Genomic DNA, 26,712 nt, shown 5'->3' with positions numbered 1-26,712 from the left:
ATTGATGAATTATTGGATGAATTGCATGGATCAATTTACTTCACCAAGTTGGATCTCCGTTCAGGATATCATCAAATCAGAATGAAGACTGAAGACATTCTGAAATCAACTTTTATAACTCATGAGGGTCATTATGAATTTTTGGTCATGCCTTTTGACCTTACTAATGCACCTTCTACATTTCAAGGTTTGTTGAATTCCATTTTCAAACCCTCCCTTAGAAAATTTGTATTAGTATTTTTTGATGATATACTAATCTACAACAAGTCTTGGAAGAATCATGTTCAACAAGTTGACAGGGTGCTCAAACTATTGGAGAAACAATTATATGCAAAAACCTCCAAATGTTTCTTTCGAGTATAGGATGTGGAATATTTGGGTCATATTGTATCTCATGAGGGTGTTAAGGTAGACTTTAGCAAAATTAAAACTATTAAGGAATCGAAAATCCCCACATCCAGAAAGCATCTGCGAGGATTTATCTGGTTGACAAGGTATTATCGCAAGTTTGTTAAGAATTATGGGAGAATAGCAGCACCTCTAGCAACATTAATGAAGAAAGATGCATTTTCATGGACTCTAAAAGCAACGAAGGCCTTTGAACATCTTAAAGAGGCAATGTGCCAAGCACCGGTCTTAGCTACGTCGGACTTCACAAAAACCTTTATTGTGGAATGTGATGCCTCAGGAAATGGAATTGGTGCTATTTTAATGCAAGAAGAAAGACCCAAAGCTTTCGAAAGTCGTCCAATCAAAGGAAAGTATTTACACAATACTATTTATGAGAAGGAAATGTTGGCAATACTACATGCACTTAAGAAATGGCAACCCTACCTAATGGGAAGACACTTAAAAACATATCATGATAGTCTTAAATACTTTGTAGAACAAAGATTATCTTCAGAAGAGTAGCAAAAATGGGTCACAAAGATGTCGGGTTATGACTTTGAAATCATCTACAAAAAAGGGAAGCAAAATGTTGTGGCAGATGCACTTTCAAGAAATGATGAGGATGTGGAAGCATTACTTTGCGCCATTTCTATTATTCAACCAGATTGGATAAACAAAACAAGGGATGAATGAAATAATGACGAAGAAGTATGGGCACTCATTCAAAAGTTACAACAAGATCCCAAAACATCTGATACATTTAGCTCGAAAAATGATTCGTTATGGTACAAAGATCGCTTATACCTATGTAAGAATTCCCAATTCAAACAAAAGATCCTTATGGAATTACACACATCCCTTACTAGGGCACTTAGGATTTTTAAAAACTTACCACAGGGTTAAAAAGGAATTATTTTGGAATGAACTTAAATCGGATATTCAAAAGTATGTGGTAGAATGTTTGGTTTTCCAACAAAATAAAGTTGAAACAATTAAAAACCCAGGCCTATTACAACCTTTATCCATTCAAAGCTAGCGTTGGGAGAAGGTTTCAATGGATTTTATCACAGATTTACCCAAGTCCGAAGGAAAGAGTGTCATCTTGGTGGTAGTTGACAGACTTACCAAGTATGCACACTTTTGTACATTATCTCATTTATTTAAGCCAATACAATTTCTACTGCATTTATGGAAACAATTCAAAAGCTACAGGGAAACCCAAAGATTATTGTAAGCGACAGAGATCTCATTTTCACTGAAAATTTTTGGACAATTATTTTCTTGTCTTGCTACTCAGTTAGCTTGTAGCTCATTTTATCATCCTCAATCTGATGGGCAAACTGAGATAGTAAACAAATGTTTGGAAGGATATTTTCGTTGCTTTGTATATGATAAACACACACAATGGGTCAAATGGTTGCCTCTGGCTGAATGGTGGTATAACACTTACTTCCATACTACAGCAAAAATGACCCCATTTATGGCACTTTATGGATATCATCCACCGTTCATCACATCATATTTAAGAGAAAATTCTAAGGTTCAAGCAGTGGAAGATCACATCGAGCATCAACAACAAGTTCTCCAACTCTTAAATGATAACTTCACTTTGGCGCATAGTAGAATGAAACAACAGGCAGATCAACATCGCAGTCAAAGAATTTTTGATGTAGGTGACTGGGTATTCCTATGATTACAACCATATAAACAAATGTCCCTCAAAGAAGCTAAGAAGGATAATAAATTATCACCAAAATATTATGGTCTGTACAAGGTGTTGCAAAAGATTGGTACTATGGCATACAAATTGGAGCTTTCCGAGTCCACCTAGTTTTCCATGTTTTATAGTTAAAGAAGGTTATAAGTGACAAGCTCTTAGTTCAAACAATATTGCCAGAACTTGACAAGGAAGGAAAAATCATATTAGAACCTGAAGTAATCACAGAGACAAGAACTTGACAGATACGAAATCAATCAATTTTGGAGTATCTCATCAAGTGGAAGAACTTACCCACTAAAGAATCCAGATGGGAGGATGAGAATTTTATACAAAAACATCAAGAACTACTCAAGCGTTGAAGACAACACTTTTTTGAAGGAGAGGGGCATGTTAAGTCCCTATAATACTAGTGATTCCCCCATTACTATTGTCATTGTAGCCGTTGTTGTTATTGTTGTGCCTCTATTGTCCCCATATTGTTATTATTATGCCCCATATAAGCCCAATATTGTTATTGTTGTGCCTTTATATTATTATTATTATGTCGGCTTTGATTATATTGTGACCCCTTAAACTCCTATATATAGAAAATAGGTTTTGTCATTTGTATTATCCAAGAATTGTTCATTTGTGTAATGTAAAGGAGGTTGCCCCCTCGAAAAAGGTGATTTTGAAGTCATTGCTTTATCTTTTCTTCTATTTTGTGAGCTAGTTGCATAACAAAAAGACATAACAAAAATCATGACTTGAAAACTACAAAAACCAAGACCACTTTTTTATAATTACGTGACACTACTTCAACTATGAAAAATAAGTAGATTCTATAATAGATGTGATATGATTTGTATAATCTTTTAAATTACTAGGTGTCATATCAATTTATTCCATCATTGACACTATTGGTTTTGCCAATGTCTCTTACAAGTTTCTTGTGTTCTAGAACACTTGACTTACCTCCATAACCATATGTCTCTTACAAGTTTCTTGTGTTCTAGAACACTTGACTTACCTCCATAACCATAAACGTTTGAGAAAAGTAAGGATACACCATTATCCATTTTGAAAACTAAAATGGAGAGGATACAATTTTCAAACATTTCTATTGCTACATGGCATGCTTCAAATGAAAAAGTGATTTTTTTGACATGAAAAAGAAAATAACGCTAAAAGTAAAGTCTAACACGCTAACCGTAAAATCAAGCCTCAATGTTCATAAAAAATATGGAAACCCTAATGATAAATTAATGAATGTTAATCTGATTTTTTTATGTTGATTTTTTCTCAAAAATGAATTAGTCTTACCTCTAGTTAAAAAAGAACTAATGGTTGGGCATTTTATTGAATTAAATGTTTGTCGATGATGGTGTTAGTGTCACAACCTAGTGTAGAAATACAATGATTGTATTTGATTATCTTCTTAACTTTTGCGCCAAATTCCACAACACTGTTGCAATAAGTCTCAAAGACTTGCATATGTGATAGAACAACTTGCATATTAGAATTGATATGTCCAATCTACAAAACAGCAAAACAAGAAGCTACATTTATGAAGGGTTTCATGGAATAACAATTATTTCCAAGGGCCTTCCAATTATTTCCAAGGACCTTCCAGCCGGCTTTAATGTTCTGTTTTCCTTTCTATAGTATGAACTCTTCACCTATGCCCTGATTTAATCCATTGCTAGTACATGCTCATGCACCGATATTTATGTTGTGGTAGAAATTATGTGACACCATGTTAACAAATTTCCCATTTGATATACATGGAACAATTCAATATTATTTGGTACATTTTTATTAGTGTAACTCATAAGTAAACAGTGCCCAGATAAGTCAATGGTGTCTACAGACATCAGTATTGCATAGAATGCAGTACTATATACATTCATCACACTTCTCATCAAATTGCTCAACACATGAGTTCACTTATTTATACACGAGTGCATAACTAATATCTCTAAAACATGGTTGATTAAGTCAACTTTGATCACCCAAATCAACCCCAAATTATTAGAGACACCTGTAAATTTAGGTCTTTTCTGCACTAGTTGGTTAGTCATCTGACCCTTAAAATGCCCAATCCACTATAACGTAGGTTAGTTGACCAGCCCAGGTACACCTCATTGGACTCACAAACCGACCTGCAGAATTGGTTTAACCACAAATTCCAAGACTTATTCTCAATGTGCAATCATTGTATTGTTTTGTTAGGAAGACTTTGTTGAAAGGTTCTTGATTTAAATGCCTAAAAAAGGTTGGCTTATCTATGGCCCTAGGTATACTGGAATGTTGTATTTGACAATATTTGAGTTCGCTAATTTGAATTATTATAAATGACGTGAATACTCCTAAATCTAATTGATGAATGATAATCTGAATCAGTTAGGTCTCATAGTTTATATATATATATATATCACTCCCCCACTGTATGGAATTCAATTTTTCTGAAAATTTGTTATATCCGTCCCCGCAACCCCTTCACGGCATCCATATTCACTCATGTATCGTTTCAGTGCAAACTTAGATATGTAAATTAAACCGCTTATTTTAAGTTTCACGAGATTATACCGATCATTTCATGCTCTGCACTGCTTTACATTTGTCGTTTGATTTATACCAATTTTGTGGAGTCAACTACATTAAAAATGCTGAATAAAACTTAGCAGTTAATCATATCTTAAATAATGTCAACGCTTATCGATAAGTTAATCCAGGTAAACAAAAAAATTATTGAGAGAACGAATGTAATATCTCACAGGCAGAGACATGAAGCAAATATCTGAAAAGCATTGTCTCACTGACATTGCTAAACCTGCACTTTTTATATTCCAAATCATGGCTTCCTTTTACAATTAATTTATTCAAAACTCTTGGAAGCATGTACTGAACCTTTAGTGCAATTCAATTAAGAATTGCACATTAAAGTCTTGAAATACAAAATATACATGAAGTAAATCGAATATACAGCTGAATCAATGAATAGAGGCCAGGTCCCAGGATATAAGTCCGGGGAAAAGAATAACTTTTACATGGATTGTCTTATATATATTTCAAACAATGAAATCACCAAAATTATTGCAAGAACAGACGATAAATTTATGAGCAGGGACACCCCGTTCGTAAGAATGAAAGGTTGGCAGGAAATCACAGAAATCTGCTCAATGGAAAGCTGCAGTTGTCACTGAGTGGAAATATTATATATTTGTACAATGCCATTCTCGTATGCTGTTGCAACATGTGACAATGCATCTGAAGGTTTGCAGAAAACTGATATACAATTGATTGCATCATTATGACCTTCAACAGGAGAACAATCAAGATACTGTCCGACAGCATGTTCACTCAACATATCAATGTCCAATGGCCAGACGTGCATAGCTCCAGTTGCACTGTTTTAACATAAATAACAAAAGAATAGATGCAGTAAGTCTTTTGCGTAGTTCACTCTTTTACATGTAAACACTAGTAATTGTAGTGCTCCCATAGGAGAAAAAAATTATGATTGCAGAGAGATATAGCAGTACTTGAACTGCAAATGAGACGCCACTTTGAAACAGAGTGAAGGGAAGAAATAATAATTAACAATGCAAAAATTGTAGACTACTCAAAATTATATGGATAAAAAGGAGAAAACTTTAGTAATCGTGATGTAATACCTTCCAGCTAAAATTAACGAACCCGCAATTTCACAGCACCTTAGAGAATTTTCACATTGGTGGTTTGCAAGCAAATTCCCTCCTTTTCCGACCTGCCAATACATATTTTACATCTTCAAGTCCTCATTAGAGACATTGGTGTTTAGTTAAACTATTACCAGAAGATTAAAATTGTCCATGACAAAGCTTTGGATATGATAATGAATGCTTATTTAGCTTACATCCAAGACATAAAGGCTGCCATCTCCAGATGCTACCACCACCTCTTTTGCATCAGGCGTCAGTTGTAATCCAGCTGGAGAGCCTTTATTTCTATGTGCTTGATGCCAAATTGACTTTGGAGTTCTTGGATCCCAGGCTATGATTGATCCTGCAATGTCGGTTTGGGAGCAATGACATACAGAGATTGATTAGACACCTGTTGAAACTAGCCTAGATATTGAAACTTAAATATCATGTTATGCATTCCTTCATTCAAATTTGGATAATGGCAAAGATCTAATCAACTTTCACCAACAATACATGAGTTTTCTGAATATCTTAGCTTCACTGCTCAGATACCACCAGGCAACTGTGTCACAGATGTCATTGAAATTAATACATAAAAGTACCTTTTAAACATACTAACTCTCTCAAATGAAAATTTCAGAAAGCAACAGATCTAAAATAAAATAGAAATTTGAAATCATATAATACAATTTTTAAGTTTATGCAACTTAGTTTGGTTTAATCTCGTTAACCTTCTAATATACGGTTAATAAATTAGAACAGTTTAACCTTGAATATTTTTAACACAACAATTAGAATATTTTGGAAGTTACCCGAATATTCAAATATAGAAAAGTTCCACTATTAGCATTTCCAAAAACTATTGTTTTCAAAATAAATGAAATATGAAATGCGTTGTTATTTTTAGAAAGAACTAACTGCTTTAGTTTGATGGATTTTTCAATGCATGAGTGATATAGATAAGTCCAAACAATTTCTTTTAAGCTGGGATGGACTATGTTAACATAGAAAACTACAATGCAAATTACAGAGGAAAACCGATGTCATTATAACCTTGATCAGTAACAACTAGAAGAAGCACTGCTATGACAACATGATTATAAACATCTGTAGGCATGATCTCATTGCTAGATACGGGTGACAGTATTTCTCACTGTGGGGCAGCCTAATATTCAACCCTAGGGCCCTACTAATGCTATGTAATTAATGACAATGTTAAATTTTCAAATTTAGCAATACCATTAATCATTTCAGGATGATTGAGAGTTGTTCCAAGTTCCAAGCTCATTGGATTTCATATGCAAAAAGGTAGAATTTTAGATGTCACTCAAAATCCAGCAGACTTAACAATTTTTTAGAATTCTAGGATTTGAGAGATTGCAACATGTCCATTGGATTCTGTCATGTACGAGGGTTTGGAACTAGCATTTAATCAAGAGCACCAAGGCCTCTATGTACCTTGATGTTCAGTAGCATTTATTGTTGAACTCCTGTATCATGACCTTAGTAAAAATGTACCCATCACTCAAACAAAATCTCGATTTGACATGTTAAGCTTTTTCTATCTTATTTTAATGCTTAGCAGGTGACACTGATGATGAGGATCCCAATCTAGACAATGATTTTGACGATATGGAGGCATTTGTTGTAGCATGATTTTCTTTGGACTCTAGAGGCCATCTAGAGCCTCTTTGTTGACGTATTTTTTGTTAAGGGATCAATTGCAGTCAGTGCTACTTTGGTTATATGCACCCTTGCTATATATACGAGAAAATGTGTATAATGGTTTGGATTCATATAGACGCACATGAATATATATGTTTTCTTTCAAAATTTGTATATTTATGTATTGTTTTGGTAGACTTATTTTTCCTCCGATTTGGTTCCTGGTTTTGGGGTCGACTGGTTCGATGATTGGTCCAGTTTTGATAACACTGTTCTAAAAAAAATTGCATGTGTATAATGGTTTGGATTCATATGGACGCACATGAATATATATGTTTTATTTCAAAATTTGTATATTTATGTATTGTTTTGGTAGACTCTTTTATTTCCTCTGATTTGGTTCCCGGTTTTGGGGTCGACTGGTTTGATGATTGGTCCAGTTTTGACAGCATTGTTCTAAAAAACCTCTCAAACATCTGAAGCCTCTAATTTTTAAAGAAACAAAAAATCAAATTTGCTCAACCTTCGCATGCACAATGTCTTATTTATCTCCATGCAAGAGTGGACTTAGGCAATGATAGCATTTTCGTTTGGTATTGCTACAAAACACTGGCAAGAGGTGTTATATCACATATATGTTGTATTCATTGTATCCAAGTAGACTCTGGATCTCAATACAATGGTGGGGTCTGTCATCACAACCCTAGCTAGGGTGTTTAGGGGAGTAGTGGCTCTCCATGTGGGGATTCAAGGGCAATCACCATAGAGAAATTGTTTTGGGTCCATTATAGGCCTTTTTATAAGTTTTGGGTGATTTTCAACAATCTTGACTTGATGTCAGAGCTTGGGGTGCAACCTTGCCTACGGCTATTGGGGGTTTAGGGGCTGAAACTCCAAAGGAATTTTTTGGGTCTATTATGCTCTTTTTAATGGTTTTGGACAAATTTATGCCTGCAGTTTTATAGTATATATTATATAATATATATCCATTGTATTCTCATACTTTGACCACATGTATGCCCTCAAAATTGGTTCAAATTATTGTTATTGGCTTGAAAAATGCGCCCAACTATAGTCAACTTCCCTACAAAGGGGTGTCCTTATGAAGCAACACATCCAATTTACTCAGCAACTTCTAGAGACTTTAATTTAACATGGCAATCGACGAGAAGTCAACCTTGCAAGGGATACCTAGATACCTAACTATAACTTCACAGTAAATAGGAGATAAGCAAATAGAAATCCACACAAGAGGGATCCAACTTTGTGAGCAAATAATTAGTTTTATGAGTACTGATCATGGCCACTGAAGTAGAGTAAAAAGTGTCCAAACAAGTAAGAGCCTTGTTAACCGACTCTTGATCAACACTAAGAGAGAAGTGAGTAATCTACAAATAGTTATTAACCATCTCTAAGCCATCTAGAAGTTTAATACCCTTAACCTACCCTACAACATGAATCGCAGCCAACAAATAATCCAAAGCATCTAGAGTCAAAACATATAAATATGAAGCCAAAGGAAAACCCCAAGGAATGGATTGATGAAGGAAAATCCATGGAGATAGAGGGGTGTTGATAGGAAGAAAAGGCCAACACATTAGTGAAGAGAGTATTCACGATCTCCCATTTGTACTTCTTCTTCTTTCAATCCTGAATAAGGGATTTCTCTTCCCTTCTTTTCCTTCTGTAAGTCACAAATTCTCTATCTAGTTGGGTCATTAACTATGGTAACCCTTCAGGATGGCAGGATCAGAGTGTTTAAAACTGGAACCAGTGACCGACCCGATGCACCTAATAAACCGGTTTTTGAATTGGAACTAGAAAACCTGAACTGGTTAGATCTCAATGAACTGTTCTTTAAAAAAATGCAAAAAAATGGATTTTTAATGAAAGAAATTACTTTTAAGATTTAAAACCATGATTCCAAAGCAATAGAGAAAATATGCAAAGTTTTCTCATCCTTATACCATGTAAAGGTGAATATATCAAAATGGCAATCAGATCAGTACATATCAAAAACAAAATACATAATCAGTGAAATAACCTTTAGAATCCAAAAACAATGCTACAAGCTATGGGGTTAGTAGCCAATGACCTACTACAAGTCTACATATCAGTGATCAACATGATCGTGACTCACTCTCAACATGATGAAACTCATCACTACCACTAGACATGGGATCATCAACAAGAGCTACATAAACATCATCTGAGTCAAGGGTCAAACTTCTTAGCGAGTTGAGTCTCAAATTTCTCAAGGTACTTTTCCATCACATGCCCTATCACTTCATTTGGTGATCTACATGGCCTTACTTGGCCTCTTGTCCTAGCCAAGTGTTGTTTCAACCTGTAAATACCCCCTCCTCCAACATAATTTTGGCAATATTTGCAGATGATTTTGCCATAAAACATATCACAATGAGTTGTAATATCCCAGATGGATATTTTTGTTAAATTACGAGGAATTCCTTCATAAAATTTATGTCGTTAATTTTTTAATCAAAACCCACAAAGATTACACCAATATGCACCAACAAATAAAACCCAAAACACAACAACAACAAAATGTTAGACTCTCTCATAAAACAATAATAAATCCAAAAATAAATTAATTAATTAAAAATTCCAAGTTGGGAATTTGTGCCTAACTCTTGGGTTGTTCCTCTAAGATAGGAGTTAGTTTAGGTAACTCCTATATTGGTGTGTCTGGTGAGAAATTATCTCAACCAAAGGACATACCACATATTGAAAAAGACATTAACTCAAACAAATATATAAAGCACAGATAAAACCCAGACACACAATAATGACGGAAAAAGGCTGAAGCCTCATGCTTCTCTCTCACTCTCATTCATACATTACAAAAATAATTGAATATAGTGTTACAAATAAATAGATGAGAGACAGTGTTCTCAAGATAGTGCGTGCTATCTTAGACACCTTTGGTTGAGATAATTTCTCACCAGACACACCAATATAGGAGTTAGTTTAGGTAACTCCTATATTGGTGTGTCTGGTGAGAAATTATCTGAACCAAAGGAGAAATTATCTCAACCAAAGGTGTCTAAGATAGCACGCACTATCTTGAGAAAACTGTCTCTCATCTATTTATTTGTAACACTATATTCAATTATCTTTGTAATGTATGAATGAGAGTGAGAGAGAAGCATGAGGCTTCAGCCTTTTTCCGTCATTATTGTGTGTCTGGGTTTTATCTGTGCTTTATATATTTGTTTGAGTTAATGTCATTTTCAATATGTGGTATCAGAGCCATGGTGGAGAGACTATAAATCTGTGCAGCAATGGAGAGTGAGCTGATCGGAATTGTCGAGTTTATATATTGATCTGTATGCTTTCTCAAAGAAAAGGGGTAGCGTTTCAAATTTAAACGCAGCCATGGCCGCCTACCGTTAGCATCCTCCTTCCTGTTTTGTCAATGAGGTACATTCCCAATAAGGATCCCACTGCATTCAGTCCTGATGTTATCAGCGATAGCAGCAGAGCTGTTGTGTTCGATGCGAAGCCCGCCAATTGAACAATTGTGGGATTGTAATACATTACAGTGTTTATCCCTACAAACTGTTGAAGGATCGAAAGCCCAACGCCTGCCACCACAGCTGGTCGAAGTTCAGGTGATTTTATCAATGTGCGAATTTTAGTCCACGTTGTATTTGTATCATCGTCTGCGGCAACGGAATCCCTTAGAGTTGTAACCTCAGCACCCACATCTTCCTTTGGATAGAGCCTTTGAAATACTGTGTCTGCCTTGCACGCTGTTGAAAGATTTCATTTGGAACACTGCGTGCTATCAAATATCCTGTGGTTGGTCGACTGCATATGTTGCTGCAGAAATCAAAGAAATCTCATCGGTGTGCATTGCCGCAAGTCCAGAAAATTTGTGAGAAAACCGCTCCAAGGTTCGGTTAAACGCTTTCTGTGTTGATTCTACTATTTTCTCAGCAGAAAAATCATGCATGACATTGCACATGTTAACATTAAAGTGGATGAAGTCATTTTAAGGAAATTAGAAAAATGTTCACACAACTAATGAACCGAAAGCCATGATAGGAACACAAATGATTGGCGGATAGTTTCATTTTATTGCACTTTGTACTCCTGGCTTGAAGTCTTACAGTGTTTTCGTTTGGCAAAAGATTCTGCGAGTTTGAAATTCGGATTTACTTTCATCGATTTTTTATTGAGGTGACACCATTCTGTCAGAAAAATTCGGCAAATACTGTCAGTTTGCGCAGTGGCACAGTAACGAAAGAGAAATGGCATGGCCTGTGTTGCAGTCTCCTTGTATTTTATAGTAACACAGCAGTAGAAGTTCATTTTGGCAGTTGCAGGCATCTGTCTTGAAGCAGCGCTGGAGAGGCCGAGTCAAGTCGAGGCGCTGGGTAATGCAAATCAGTTGCATTCTTTTCCCACTAAGCCACCATGCGGAAGAGCCTTCACTCTAAAAATTTACAGCGTGGAATACTTGCCTGCGTGGAAGTGAAAGGCAAAAATTGCATGAGTCGTTTTGTTTTTCAAGGCTTGAAGTTTACGGTTTGAAGATTTAAGTGGCACATTTTTTATATTAGAATATGCTTGAAAGAAAAAAGGTATAAACGAATGGTTTGAAGATTTAAGTGGGCACATTTTTAGAATATATTAGTTTATGCTTTAAAAAAGGTGTAAACGAATATTTTAAAAATAGTGTAAAAAAATATATTATGGAAAGTTTTAAAAGGGTGGTATGTAAAAGTTCTTTAATATATTTTGGGGAGATGAGTTTTTTAATGTAAATTTTTTTTTGGAGTGATAAGTGAATGGTGAGCGTTTTGAAATGATGGTGTAGAGTGATAAGGTGTGAGTTTTGGAGTGATAAGTGTTTTGTAATTTTGGAGAGATAAGGAGTATATTTTGTATTTTTGAAGTAAGAAGTCATTTTGTATTTGGAGCGATAAGGGAAAGTTGTTGTAATTCAAAGTATTACTTTGAGAGGGATCGTGTCACTATCCATTCAGATTTTGAAGGCGAGTTGTTTCAAAGGGTTGTCAGCTTGGAATTATCATTGCTTCAGATGTACTCAGTGATTAATAAAGGTATCATTTTTTTGGTGTTGATGTGTCCTAGATCCGCCCGAAATTGAATAAGGGGATCTAAGGTACACTATGTGTGTTTGATGGCGCATGTGTTTTATGGCTTCATGTTTTTGATTTCTATTTGTGTCTAGTTTTGACACATAAATGATCGCATTTACCACACACATAAAGTTCAATGCAAGTAAACACAACGCATGTAATGAAATAGCTGCAAGGAAGGATAATTAAGCTCCACACATACAACAACTCATCAAAGTTTTCAACATCGGCATTCTACCTCAACAAACAATTTCACTCAATATAATCAAGTTCATGAATCTGCAAACTCCAGCATTTCAAAGCAAAGTCTACATCACTACATTCAAGTTAATGAATCTGTAAACTTCAACGTTTCAGCGCACAGTCTACATCAACATTGTTGAACTTGTAATCAAACTCAAATTACATTGAATTGTAAGGGTGCATTCTCGGTTGAAACCGACACCCAAGTCTTGAATTGAGTCATTGTAGTGAATTATTGAAATCATTGTAAGCTTTTTTGGGTGCATTTTCGACAGTGTTCGACACCCTTCCTTTAAAGCACAATCAAGTGAGTCCATGAGTTTTAACTCCTTGAAACAACCATCACAACAACCAAAACAAGTTCAACTCTAACACCAATCAAGCAAGTTGAGTTCGTCATCAAGCGAGCGTGAATTCCAGAAAGTTCTAACAAGTGTTCTCAGCAAGTACAATAAGCAACAAATCAAGCGAGCGTGCCATTCAAGTCCCATAGCAAGCGAGCCTGTCATTCAAGTAACAAAATCAAGTGAAACAATTCAAAGCACGACATCTACGACAAGAGAGCCTGAGTTCAAGTGAGCAAGTTCAGATGGCGCAACATATTCAGTTGTTAAACATTCTTCACAGTTTGATCATCTCCAGTGATGAAGACATGGTGCACATCAACAAAGAAACTCTTGCTGATATTTCACGGCATCTACAACACAAAATACAAAATAAAACATATGCAACAAATCCCAGCTTTATTATATTAATATAAAAAAATCGATATTACATGGCCATACAAATAATCAGAGAATAACTGAGATAAACCCTCAACTGCTGCAAGTTGTATCTGACCTCAAAATATATCCACTACCATACTGGATTTTGCCTCCTGAACTAGAACTAAGCTGATGCCCAAAATGAGAATCTGAATGATCCTCACTCCAATCTTCAGATCTGCTACAGATCTGATCTCCAATAATTCCACTGAAGCTTTGTGAGAATTAAGGTTGGAGGGGAGCAAACCCCCATTGAATCCGCTCCGAAGTGCGCTCCGAATGGGAGAGCATTCGGAGTGACTTGGGAGCGTGCTCCCGTAAAAAAAATTCGCTCTCTGGCTTTCTTCGCAAAGCTGTTACAAGCGCAAATTTTTTTCAAAGAAACAAGAGTTCTTGAGTGGGGCAGTCTAATATTCAAGCCTATGGCCCTAGTATTGATATTCTATTCATGGTAATGTTAAATTGTTAAAGTAAAAGTGGCATTCTCCTTTATCTTTCATTTCCATCCTTTTACTTAAATTTTTAACACTACGACGAAATGACTCGAGATTTTTGAGAGTGGTTCCGACCTCATTGGATTTCATGTGGAGAAAGTAGAATTTTAGATCTCACTCAAAATTTAGTGGACTTATCAGTTTTTCAGGATTTTAGGATTGGGGGGATTGCAATGTTTCCATTGGATTTTGCCATGTACTGAGGTATGGAACTCATATCTAATAAAGAGCACCAAGCTCTCTATGTACCTTGATGTCAGTGGCATTGGTTGTCAAACTCCTCTATCATGACCCTACTAAAAGTGTACCCATCACTCAAACAAAAACTTGACTTGACATGCTCAGAGGGTAATATTAATGACAAAGATCCCAAGATAGGCAATGATTTTGATGACATATAGGTATTTGATGTAGCATGATTTTTTTGGATGCTAGAGGCCATCTAGAGCCTATTTGTTGATGTATTTTCAGTTCAGAGATGGATTGCACTCGATGCTATTTTGGTTATGTGCACCCTTACATGCTATACAAATGAGAACTTATAATTTGTGGACCTATGGTTGATGAAGATTATTACTAGATGAATGATGTTATATGGTTTAATCCATGTTTTTATGTTTTTTACCACTAATTCATCATTCTACATGCTTTTGTTGACATATATGCATCAAAATATATATTATATAAAATTCTCTCCCAAAATCGCTCCTAACCTGGGAACTTCTGAAAATGTCACTCCTCACTCCCGCTTCCCGCTTCTGTTCCGGCTCCCAAGCAACCATGTATGAGATTTTTGGGTGAAATCTCCATAATGGTGGGTTGGGTTTTCATCCAACTCACAAGAAATGGAAACCAAAGGGGTTTCGTCTTGGGGCTTATCGAAAGATGGGAATCTTGTTCCCAAATCTCTCCAATAAGAAAAATACTCCAAACCAAGATGTCACAAATGATATCCTCCTCCTTTTAAAGACTCTATAGATAGATCTCCAATCTTATAGAAGTATTTTATTTTGATTATTTTAATATTATTTTAGAAGCTTGTTGAAGTTTCTAAGTCTACTTAGTTAGAAACCCTCCATGCACTTTATCTGATTTATTCCTACATACTTGTTATGTTACTTAACAAGTTATTTACAATGTAAATACTGGAAATAAACACTAGTGCATGCTCAACATATTACAGATCAACAACTAAAGGAAACAGAAACAATCACACCATATGACACCATTATTTTTGGACCAATGTCCCCGGAAAAACCCAGTGTGGGAAAACCACTGTAGCTATCCAAGGGTATTCTTATTAAGCAATATCAGAGTACAATCTGGGTGTCGAAACTGGCTTACCCAACAGAGAATTTCCTTGGCAGTAATACCTCTCAGTTTGAGACAAATCTCCTAGATGAAAGCCCGGATAATCCTTCCGGCAGCTCCTCAGCACCAATCAGCGCTAGAAACCCCAGCGTCAGCCCCTCTCTGCCCAGCGTTGGGCCTATGTCACCTCAGATGGGTCTGCGTCAACAATGCTGGCCTCTCTAAGGCTCTTCGCAGCTCCCGACTGCCTCTGCGTGAGCCCTAGCTAGCTCTGCGTCACTCTCCCCGGCTACTGCGCTGCTCTCCCGACACTATCTCTGCCTCTCTGTCTCTCTGTACTCAATGCCCCTCAGCTGCAACTCTCGATCACTAATTCTATATCTCTTAGCAAACCCCGCTCTAGAGAATAGAATGACTGATCACTCTAGTGTATTCTCCAAGTGACCCTCAAGTCTCCTCGTATACTTTTTCTGTGGACACATCATCAGTCGAGATTAAGTCCCTAATCAACGGCTAAGAATAGATCTAGCTTGATCCATGTCTTTTGGACCATTCTAACACAGTTTCATATTAATACACATTAATATTTTATTTTCCCTAAGTTTAGACTTAGGGATTCCATTAAAAATATTAATTATTTTAATATCTCTTGACTTGTTTAAAATCTACCCAAACCCTTTCTGGGTATTGGAGATCTCATGTGCCCCAACCTCTCCACCAAATCTCATGGCTAAAGCACATCCGATGCTACTCCAAATCAACACTCCCTCTTAGCGAGGAGTGTGCTCTAGTAATACTCCTCATTGAGTATCACCCTGATCATCTAACATCGGTCCCTGTGTTGATTCTAGGCTTGGCCTGTTGCCCACCATCCTCTGCACTGCTGCCCATGGTTCTGCCACTACCACTGTTGCATCTGTATGACAGCTCCCTCTGCATCCGTGCTGCTGCTGGTCCTTTCTCCTAGCACTGCATCCGCATTGCACCTCCTCTCATCATGTTGCATCGTGCTGCCCACTGTTGCACTGCAACTCAGTTACTGAGAAGTAAGTAACTGATCTCCCAACTGACCTCTCTGTTGGGCTAGAGACACCCTCCTGATGCTGAAGCTCCCTTTGCCGCTAACAAGTGCTCCCTCTCTGACCTCTATGCTGCTGCAACAACTCCCTGCATCTCGCATCATTGCACACCTCTCTGTGCCATCCTGCACTGGTGCAACACTCCTGTGCCTCTCGCACTGTTGCAACCTGCTAGCCTTGCGTTGTCTCAGGACTCTTGCACTGTAGCTCTCTCCGCCCCTCCATCCACATCCGTCTTTACCCGACTCAGCGAGTCCTGCTACTCCTCTTCGGGGCTCTCGTAGCAAGGTCTAATCCAAGAGGGTGGGTACCTCAAGGATTCTGCCCCTCATCACCTGTAGTCCACCTAACGACAACTCGATGTCTCCCCACTTTCGCTCAAGTGGCGCGTGTGCACTCATGGCACAGTGATCGTTTATCAAAAGTTCCTTCTCTGCCCTTGCTGGCGCTGCCTTAGTCTCGGAAGACTCTCCCTTACTCTTCTTCCTTAGACACTGGGTCGCATAATGACCCAGCTCCCCATAGTGGAAGCATTTGATTTTGGAGAGATCCTTCTTCTTCCGCTTTTCCTGCTTTCCCTCAGATGCTAGGGCAACATCTTCCTCCTCCTGCTTGACTTTGATCCCCTTGCTACTGCTACCCGTCTTCGACTGCCCTCTGATCTCTTCTTGGCGAAGAGCAGCCCACATCTCATCCCAAGGTGGGAGTGTCCCTCTGCCCAGTATACTCTGGACAAATACCTCCCAGTCTTTTCAGACAGCATTCAAGGCTGTCCTCACCATCAACTCTTGATCCGGCGTGGCTTCTATAGCAGTCAACTGATCTCGGATCTCATTCAGTCCTCCGAGGAAGGTGTCAATCAGTTCTTCCTTCTTCATCTGATATGACCTCAACTGATTCTCAAGTAACATTCTTCTCCGCACATAAGTATGCACAACTTCTTGAGGGCCTCCCACATCTCATATGATGTTTCCTTCTCGGCAATGTGTGGTACTACATCGTCCTTGACCCCGTCAAGGATGATGCTCTTGGCCCTTGCCATTGCCTACTCGTACTTGTCGTTATCATTGGGGTCGACTGGGATAGCTATAACCTTCAAGGCGAAGTTCTTGACACGATTTCTGTCAAGTACAGATAAGATTCTGGCCTTCCAGACTACGAAGTTCGACGCTCCGTCCAGTCTATCTGGTCTCTGACTCTCTTACTCCGTGTAGTGCCATGATGCTCTTCTACTTCCCTCCTGGAAGTTCTCTGTTCAACTCCTCCAAGTCTCTACTTCCCGTTTGGAAGTTCTCTTCTGGACTCCCTTTGAGTCCCGATTTCCCTCCTGGAAATCCTTCTGCCGCTGTCGAAATGCCCCCGACTCTAATCGTCTTGTGCAACCGCACCATTGATCCGGGTTCCTCGGCTAGAAACCCTCAGTAGAAACTCCCTCCTCTTGGCCTTGCTCTGTCAGGTACTGTTCTGACTACGGGACCTCATCAGCTCCACTCTGCAATATTCCCACAACCTTCTAAACCACAACAACCTGAAGGTGAGAGCTCTTAGGCTCTACGCAGTCCCAGCACCAGCAACCCGACCTCCTCAGCCAACTGCGTCAGACCTCCCAGCTTCTGCGTGGCTCTGTGTGAGGCTCCCTTTGCCTTCCTTAACCTCTGCATTGTCTCTTCCCGGCTCACCCTTGATGACTGCATTAGCCTTCCCTTGTTGCTGCTCTGCTAGAAACAACTTCTGTCACCTCGGGACAACTGCTTTCTGTTGCTATTGCTCCGCTCAACTGATGTCCTCAGTCCTCCTATGATCTACAATCACGCTCTGATACCATGTTGAAGTTTCTAAGTCTACTTAGTTAGAAACCCTCCATGCACTTTATCTGATTTATTCCTACCTACTTGTTATGTTACTTAACAAGTTATTTGCAATGTAAATACTGAAAATAAACACTAGTGCATGCTCAATATATTACAGATCAACAACTAAAGGAAACAGAAGCAATCGCACCATATGACACCATTATATTTGGACCAATGTCCCCGGAAAAACCCAATGTAGGAAAACCGGTGCAGCTATCTGAGGGTTTTCTTATTAAGTGGGTGTCGAAACTGGCCTACCCAACAGAGAATTTCCTTGGCAGTAATACCTCTTAGTTTGAGACAGATCTCCTAGTTGAAACCAATGTTGCACTAATCATTATCGTGATAATATTGACGCGAGGAAAAAATCGTAATAATCGGGAAAAAATCGGAAATAATCGGGAAAAAATCATTTGGTACAAAAAAATCATTTTTTTTTCAATTTTTTTAATATCGAAACCATCTAAAACATAAAATAAATACATTGACACATAAATATGATAAAAGAACTAATATATAAGATGTTTAATATCACTTCTAGTGCTAAACTCACACATAACAGTGAATCATGTCCTGAATAGTAAGTTCTGACTCCTGAGTCCCAACTCAGCCTCAAAATATCAACAAACAATATAATATTGTATCTCATGAGTCATAATGTCATATACAATGAAATGAACAAAATAACTAAAGTCTAATACTATTGATTTCCTCTGCCCCTCTTACATGAAAATGCCACAACTTTCCCTTTCCCTCTAGATGTAGATGCTGGTGCTAGTGGAGTTGGCAGTGGAGTTTGTTGTGCTCTAGAAGCTGAAGAACTAGAAGTAGGAGCTATAGGAGGTAGACCACGTCCTCTACTGGTGGCAGGGGTAGCCCGGGCAGGTGGTATCACCTCCTCCTCCTGTTCCTCCTCCTCCTCCTCCTCCTCCTCCCCCTCCACTACACCCTGCACTAACCAATTATCAGCGGACTCCATGAGAGGCCTCTCGGCCTCAACCCTCCATGCAGCGGTGGTGTTAATCCCATTCAATGAGATGGCCTCCATATCAGGTGTCCTCTCAAGTTGCCTCACCCACAATTGAAGATTGTAGTAGACATAGACCATGTCATTAAGTCGTTGGGACTCCAACCTGTACAAAGATCATGAAATAATAATTAATAATTATAAAAAAAATATTGTTTAATGAATTCAAAAATTTATTTGGAAATTTGCAATATTTTAAATTTTTAAATGTTAACCTGTTGCACTTCTTGTTGTGTATTTTTTCAAATACGCTCCTGTTGCGCTCACATCCTGAGGAGGTACATGTTTGGCTGAGGATTCGAATGGCAAGCTTTTGCAGAAGGGGTACCCTGGCACCATACATTCTCCACCATGCATCTACAACAAAATTATAGATAAAATTTTAAATAAACATAAGAAAAAAATGGAATTTGAAGAGACAATGAAATTTGAAACAAAGTTACAAACTAAAAAATACCTGGCATTTTAATCGTCCTATCAGTCACAGCCATGTCAAAGCCAAATGTGCCACCTGCCATCCTATATGTCTCAATTTCTTTAGAGATCTCTATACGTTCTGCTGGAGATCGCACCATCTTCTGGACACAGGATAAGAATCCATCCATGATCTCAACATCAAATACAAACCCACATGCGTAAGAAAATGCGGGGTTCAGGAAAATCCCAGCAGCATGAATGGGACGATGGAGTGTGTTGTTCCATCGCTCATCAATCACTCCCCATAGGAGGAGTTGTCTCTGAAACCCCTCATCTCCCTTATCATCATAGTAGGCCCGAATGGCTTCTTTGGCCCTATCCATGGCCTCATACAAATAGCCCATTGCGGGCTTCTCACCATCAACTAACCGAAGAACCTTTACCAAAGGTTCAGTAACGGCGCACACCTCCTGCACTCCCACCTAGAAATCTTCCTGGTATGAAACTAGTTTGCATACGGCCTCTCCCTCTGGTTTGCGGCTCATTGGCAAAGTACGCCACTCTTCTGAAAGAAACATTCTCTTCACATCCCACATAGAATTCAAGAGGGATTGAAGAGATATGAAACCGGTGGCAAACCGTGTAATGGCGGGGCGCACTAACTCTTTGTTGTTGGTGAATCTTCTCATCAACCTAAGCACAGATGTATGGTTATATATAAATTTTGTAATGCTTTTGGATGACTCAACAATATCTTTAACAAAGGGAATTTTCCCTATGTCCTCCAACATCAAATCAATACAGTGTGTAGCACAAGGTGTCCAAAATATAGTAGGATGCCTGTCCATAAGCATCCTACCAGCAGCAACATAATTTGCAGCATTGTCAGTTATGACTTGGACAACATTTTCTGCACCCACCTCCAAAATAAACACATCTTGCAAATGACATAAAGTTCTTGCATCTTTGATTTGTGCAGATGCATCAACAGATTTGATAAACATAGTCCCCTTGGGACAACTAACCAAGAAGTTTATAAAGATTCTCCCCTTTTGGTTAGTCCAACCATATGACATCACAGTGCATCCTGTTTGTGTCCATGATGCCCTAAAATCCTCCAATCTTTTGGTGCAGTCAAGCTTTTCATTTTGAAGAATCTGGCCTCTAAAATCATGATAAGAAGGGATTTTGTACCTTGGGCCAACAGTTGCAATAGCATCAATAGTAGGTTGGAAAAATGGATTATTCCTTACAATGCTGAAAGGAATATCACTCCAAAGGAGAAATTTTGCCAGCAACTTGTCAGCTTGTTCTTTCTCAGTTTTTTTTTAGCATTGAATTGATAGATGCCTGTGAACCAGGTGTGGTTCGAGGAACAAAAAATGATGAGGTAGCTACCGGATTGGTTGATGCTGCAATAGAATCAGTGCCACTTACTTGTTCAACTGACTTTTTTAGTTTCCTCTTCACTTCTTCTTTGGCCTCTCTATTTTGGTCTAAACTTTCCAATGCTTTCATGGCTCTTTGGATGAGTTCAAGATTTGTTTTTTTGCAAGACCCTACATCAAATCTAGGGATTTTTGCAAGGTGATACCTTAATCTGTACACCCCCCGGACATATGTTGCCGACACAACTTGCAAGTCAAGTTTAGTCTATCATTCGGAGCATCAGGTTCACCAAATTCCCAGAAAGGGTCCAATTTCCTTGCCATGTTTGATTTTGAACTTTGAAGTTGAAAACTTGAATGGTGTTTCAGTGAAGTTGTGAACCTATGGGAAAATAAGGATTACAATTTAGTATTTACAAGTTACAAACTTACAATTTAGTATTTTACTATTTACATTGTACAAAAACTAAAAAAAAATTACATACAATTTAAGAAACCCCATTCCAAACCCAACCAAAAAAACTAAAAAAACAATACATTGGACAAATGTCAAAAACCCATTCCAAACCCAACCAAAAAAACTAAAAAAAAAATTACATTGGACAAATGTCAAAAACCCCATTCCAAACCCAACCAAAAACATTGAAAAAAAACAAAAACAAAGTTTCAAAACAATGAAAACAAAAAACATTGGTGCCCATACCGTTTTTATGGAGATAATCGGTCTCCTCCTTAGCACACTCTTTGATTTTCTCCTCCACGTAGTTGATTTAGCTCCAAAATGGCAAGATCTCCAAGCCTCTCCAACACTCCAAGTCTCCAAACCCCTCCGCGCGCTCTGCTGTCCAAATGAATAAACAAAAATCATGTTTTTCCCTTTTAAAATCGCGCTGCCCAAGCCTCTTGCGATTTTTACCGAAAAAATCGCGATTTTTTCGAAAAAATTGTGATTTTTTTTGAAAAAATCAGCTATAAAAGAAAATCCCAAGTATTAACAACAATTTTATCGTTTTGTTTAAAAAATCACGAGTAAATGATAATATCGTGATTTTAAGAACACTGGTTGAAACCCCGGATAATCCTTCTAGCAGCTCAACACCAATATGTCTCAGAAACCCCAGCGTCAGCCCCTCTCTGCCCAGCGTTGGCCGTGCGTCACCCCGGATGGGTCTGCGTCAGCCTTAGGAGGCCCTACGTCAGCAATGCTGGCCTCTCTGAAGCTCTCTGCAGCTCCCAGCTGCCTCTGCATGGCCCTGCATGAGCCCTGGCGTCACTCTCCCGGGCTACTGCACTGCTCTCCCGGCACTATCTTTGCCTCTTTGTCTCTCTGTACTCAATGTTCCTCAACTGCAACTCTCGATCATTAATTCTATCTCTCTTAGCAAACCCTGCTCTATAGAATAGAATGACTGATCACTTTGGTGTATTCTCCAAGTGACCCTCAAGCCTCCTCTTATACTTTTCCTTTTGACATATCAACGGGCGAGATTAAGTCCCTAATCAACGGCTAAGATTAAATCTGGTTTGATCCATGTCTTTTGGACCATTCTAACATAGTTTCATATTAATACACATTAATATTTTATTTTCCCTAAGTTTAGACTTAGGGACTCCATTAAAAATATTAATTATTTTAATATCTCCTGAACTATTTAGAATCTGCCCAAACCCTTTCTGGGTATTGGAGATCTCATGTGCCCCAACCTCTCCACCAAATTTCGTGGCTAAAACACATCTGTTGCTACCCCAAATCAACAAATCTCCCCCTTGACTTCATCTAAGTGACTTTAATTTTATTTTATTTACTTAAGTCACTTTTGGTCTTCTTCCTTCAATTAATCATTTTCCCCTTTTATTTAAGTGACTAATTAAAGTCACTTCTAATTCGAGAAAATGGTAAATCGCCCACCATACTTTCTCTAGTCATTGAAAGTCACTTCTTACCATCCCATCCTTTAGATATTCTTGTTCCGATTCCAACGAGCTATTATACTAAGGTGTTCCATCAAATATTCCTCTCGAAATGCCACTTTAAGCGTAATTAATTAAGTTAGGTTCAATAATAACCCTGTTTTACAGGATTATCAGAATGCAATGGAACCAAAAGCAAGTTGTGCAAAACTGACCTTGATGGCGGAATACGTCAAGCAAATGCCGTCGGATCCCATAAAACCCGTCAAAACTCCTTCGGGAACCTGATGATGTAATCTTGCTCTTGTGGCCCGGCCATCACATACCTGGAAATTCATCCTGGCTGCACTATAGAGGAAACTAAAAATGGGGACATTACAAGTCCTCCTGCCCCAAGATTGCTTGCCCTCAAGCAATCTATATTTGTCTATAGCAGAGGCATCTGCACACTGATACCAGGATCCCATATGAACCACTAGGCTAAACCATGCCTTCATGCCACCAAAGTATAAATGGATCCCTCAATACCTGGATCCCAAACAAGCCTTCGAATAATCCTTTCATAAATAGATCCACCTGGATCCCAATGCTACCTAAACCTTGAGACCTATGGGTTATTATACCACCTTGGTCCTCCATCATTGCCCGTGCTTAAAGGCTCATGTTGTGCTATGCCCCAACTAAGAATATCCTCCTAAGTGTCAACCCATCAATAGGGTACAAACTCATAATCTCTCGCCAATCCATCCCATGGGAAGGATCGAATGCATGAATACGTACGCATGGAACAAGTCTACTATGTTGATGCTGATCAATACCTAGCTCGGGTTGATCCTCCTAGTCAACCAACATGATCCTCCTAGAAAACTTTGCCCCTCTATCTCTAATGTAAAGAGGTAGGTTGATAGCATTACAAGCCCTTTCGATGTACTCCTGAAGAGGGCTACTATGAAGCTATGGAATATACTCCACAAGCTGCCTAGTTAGGGATGATAACTATTCCCCCAATGCTAGATAGCTTGGCCCCTAACCTGTCACATGCCACTCGAAGCTCCATGAGTGTACTGACCTCTTGTAAGATAATGTCTCAAAGTGGCTGGATCTGCTTCTTCATTATTGTAAGGTCTGTCCCGATACTCTCCATCTCCTTCTAGCGACTAGTGTTTGAGAGTACTGCAGCCCTGCTGGATGCCTGTGTATCTATTTGCTCCTCATCAATGACTGGCCCCAAAGATGGTTGTTCATCCGCCTCCATCATGGCTATAACATGAGCCTCTAACTGTCTCTCCACAGATAGCTCCTTATCTGGCTCATGCTCCTCTATGTGCTCTCCCTGCCGAATCATTCATTGGTAGCTCATCTCCCTGAATGTCTCCTCCTCGGTCTTCTTCACATATGGAGACAATATGCTGCTCATCACGTTCATCCATTAAACATGGATGCACATTAGGGCTGCTGTCAACATCTCCATATGATTGTTCATGCCTTCCAAGGGTGTCTTCATGAAAATCGATGGACTCATCCATCACTATTTCCTAAGCCTTCAACGGGCTCTCTAAAAGAGTAGATTCGTGATGTGATTCAAGTATTTCTAAGTCATTGCCTCTCCTTGTGATCATGCAAGTTGGAGTGTTCCACATGCGACTCCTGTCCAACCATGGATCCTTCAACCCTTTCCACAATTAGTTGACTTGAGTTCCTTGCCATTTCTTGTTCTTCAATTTTTGCAGTCTCATCTGCTTCTTTATCTCTTTCACATATATGATTTGGCGTCCATGCTTCCTGACATGTGAAACAAATCTGCTCTCTTTTCATTTGATTTTTGCTCTTCCTTGGGAGTTCTAAAGACTGCTTTTGCTTTGGCTCCTCATCCTTCCCAGATCTGAGCCCTTAAAAAATTCTCCTCATCAAATTTCTTCTGACAAGAGGTTCAACAAAATGGGCTACAAACTACCTCAATGACTCATCCATCAGCTAATAAATTGTAACCTGCAAATTCCTCTATTATGTTGGCAACAAACTTGCTCAATAACACATACTCAACACCTTACAACAAAAACAATACACGATACAACCCCAACAAAATACAACTCGGCAAGTGCACTCAATGACAAACCATCTGCTCAATACAATCAACAACAACCTTAATCTCACACTCAACTAGACAAGTCAATAGTACCATACTTTCAAAACCCTCTCATCCCTACATCAATGAATCAAGACACTTCACCCTCAATATACAACACATTTTCTGTTCTCAAACTAGCTCATATACATACATAACCAAAAACCAACCATACAAGTAATGAAATGACCATAGCGGCAATTTCTCTCAATACTAACACTACTGCAACCCCCCCTCAAACTTTGACAATTATTTTTATAGGGCTATACTATATGAAGATTACATTAGTACATTCTTGCAGACCCTGCACAATAGCATACAAAGGATTGATTACAAGCTCTAGGCAATGACATTAACCCAAGCTCACCAATACATTAACAAGGCTCATGACATACACTGAACTTAATACATACACCAACATATATGTTCATTACAAGACTCATCTTGACAACTCAAATACACAATACTATTGCCATATAAACCTTGCAATCACAAATTTTGAAGCTCAACAAATTCTCTAGTAACACTGCTACAAGGTCCATAGTAGTATCAACACCTTTAGCAATAGCATAACACTAACGACAATATATACATCTGAAACATAAAGTCTTAGCCACAAAGAGATTAGCACACAACATAGTCAACCATTAACCTTTGCTACTCATTTTTAGCATCCTCTGTTATGGTCTTATTATCGCTCAAACTAGCAGGGGGCCTATAAGGGACTCCTAGAGGGTCAACTGCTAGATCAATGACAACAAGGGAGACTTAGCCCACTGTCACCTCAGCTAAGACTCCTACTCTTTACGGACTTTCACCGATGGGAGGAGACCCGTCATACTGAAAGTCACTTGTTAAGGATGAATCAACAAATAGATGTGAAGTGACCTTAATGATCCCTTTCCTAGAAGGAGGTTAAGAATGGAGCTTGCTTGCTCATCAAGCAAGGTACAAATCTTTCTAGGAGAAGGAGGGGAGGATTTAAGGGGAAGGCTCAAGGAATATGTCTTGTAAAGGAATTTCCCAACCCCTAAAATCCTTATTGACCTTGATTTCCCAAGTGATTCTTGAAGAATTAACTTTTCAAAGGTATGGAACCACACGGGAACAAGTGGACCCAGCCAAGGTTAAGGGGAGGGAGTTTGGCAACCAATGATGATCTTAACCCAGACAAAGAAGGAGAAAGGATCAAAACAAGAGTTTTCACTTAGAGGTGCCAAATTGATCCTATGAGGTACTAGCCTAGGGAACACCGGGGCAAAGTTTGATCTCAAAGCTAGGGCTTGGGATATCTCACAATCCCAGTGTAGGAATTTCTTCAAATTTGGAGGAGACCTTAAGGACACACCAGTGCAGTGGAGGCTATGAGATCGAACTTTTTCTATGGCTACTTCATCGAGAAAATGATGCCCTAGGTGGCCTAGCATGTCCAGACCTAGAATGAAGAGGGAAAGGTGAAGAAAAATGGTTCTTTGAGTGACCACCTATTGGTAGACCAGTGCCTATTCCCTTGGGGAGAATGGAGTCTAGG

At 38.6% G+C, this 26,712-nt stretch overlaps 1 protein-coding gene across 4 annotated transcripts in view; it reads right to left on the bottom strand.

The window, feature by feature from the left end:
• Window positions 1–4,886: 4,886 nt before the first annotated feature.
• The window catches only part of LOC149250946 (uncharacterized), a 528,543-nt gene continuing 506,717 nt past the window's right edge, over window positions 4,887–26,712 (bottom strand). For 3 of the 4 annotated variants that reach the window (XM_089459290.1, XM_089459289.1, XM_089459291.1), the window contains 3 exons: window positions 5,988–6,136; window positions 5,767–5,858; window positions 4,887–5,499 (listed from right to left, as the gene is read on the bottom strand). In XM_089459290.1, the coding sequence (XP_089315416.1) occupies window positions 5,289–5,499; window positions 5,767–5,858; window positions 5,988–6,136 (452 nt within the window). In that variant the 3' untranslated portion in view covers window positions 4,887–5,288. Of the gene's footprint in view, window positions 5,500–5,766; window positions 5,859–5,987; window positions 6,137–26,712 lie in introns of those variants that run through there. The other variant, XR_016266851.1, reaches the window with a different exon arrangement.

This window comes from Pinus tabuliformis, chromosome 7, assembly GCF_031772625.1.
Source record: "Pinus tabuliformis cultivar Carrire ecotype Pingquan chromosome 7, CPIR1, whole genome shotgun sequence".
NCBI classification, from domain to species: Eukaryota; Viridiplantae; Streptophyta; class Pinopsida; order Pinales; family Pinaceae; genus Pinus; species Pinus tabuliformis.
The sequence above is the reverse complement of the archived record's forward strand: the minus strand, read 5'-3'. Positions and strand labels throughout refer to the sequence as shown.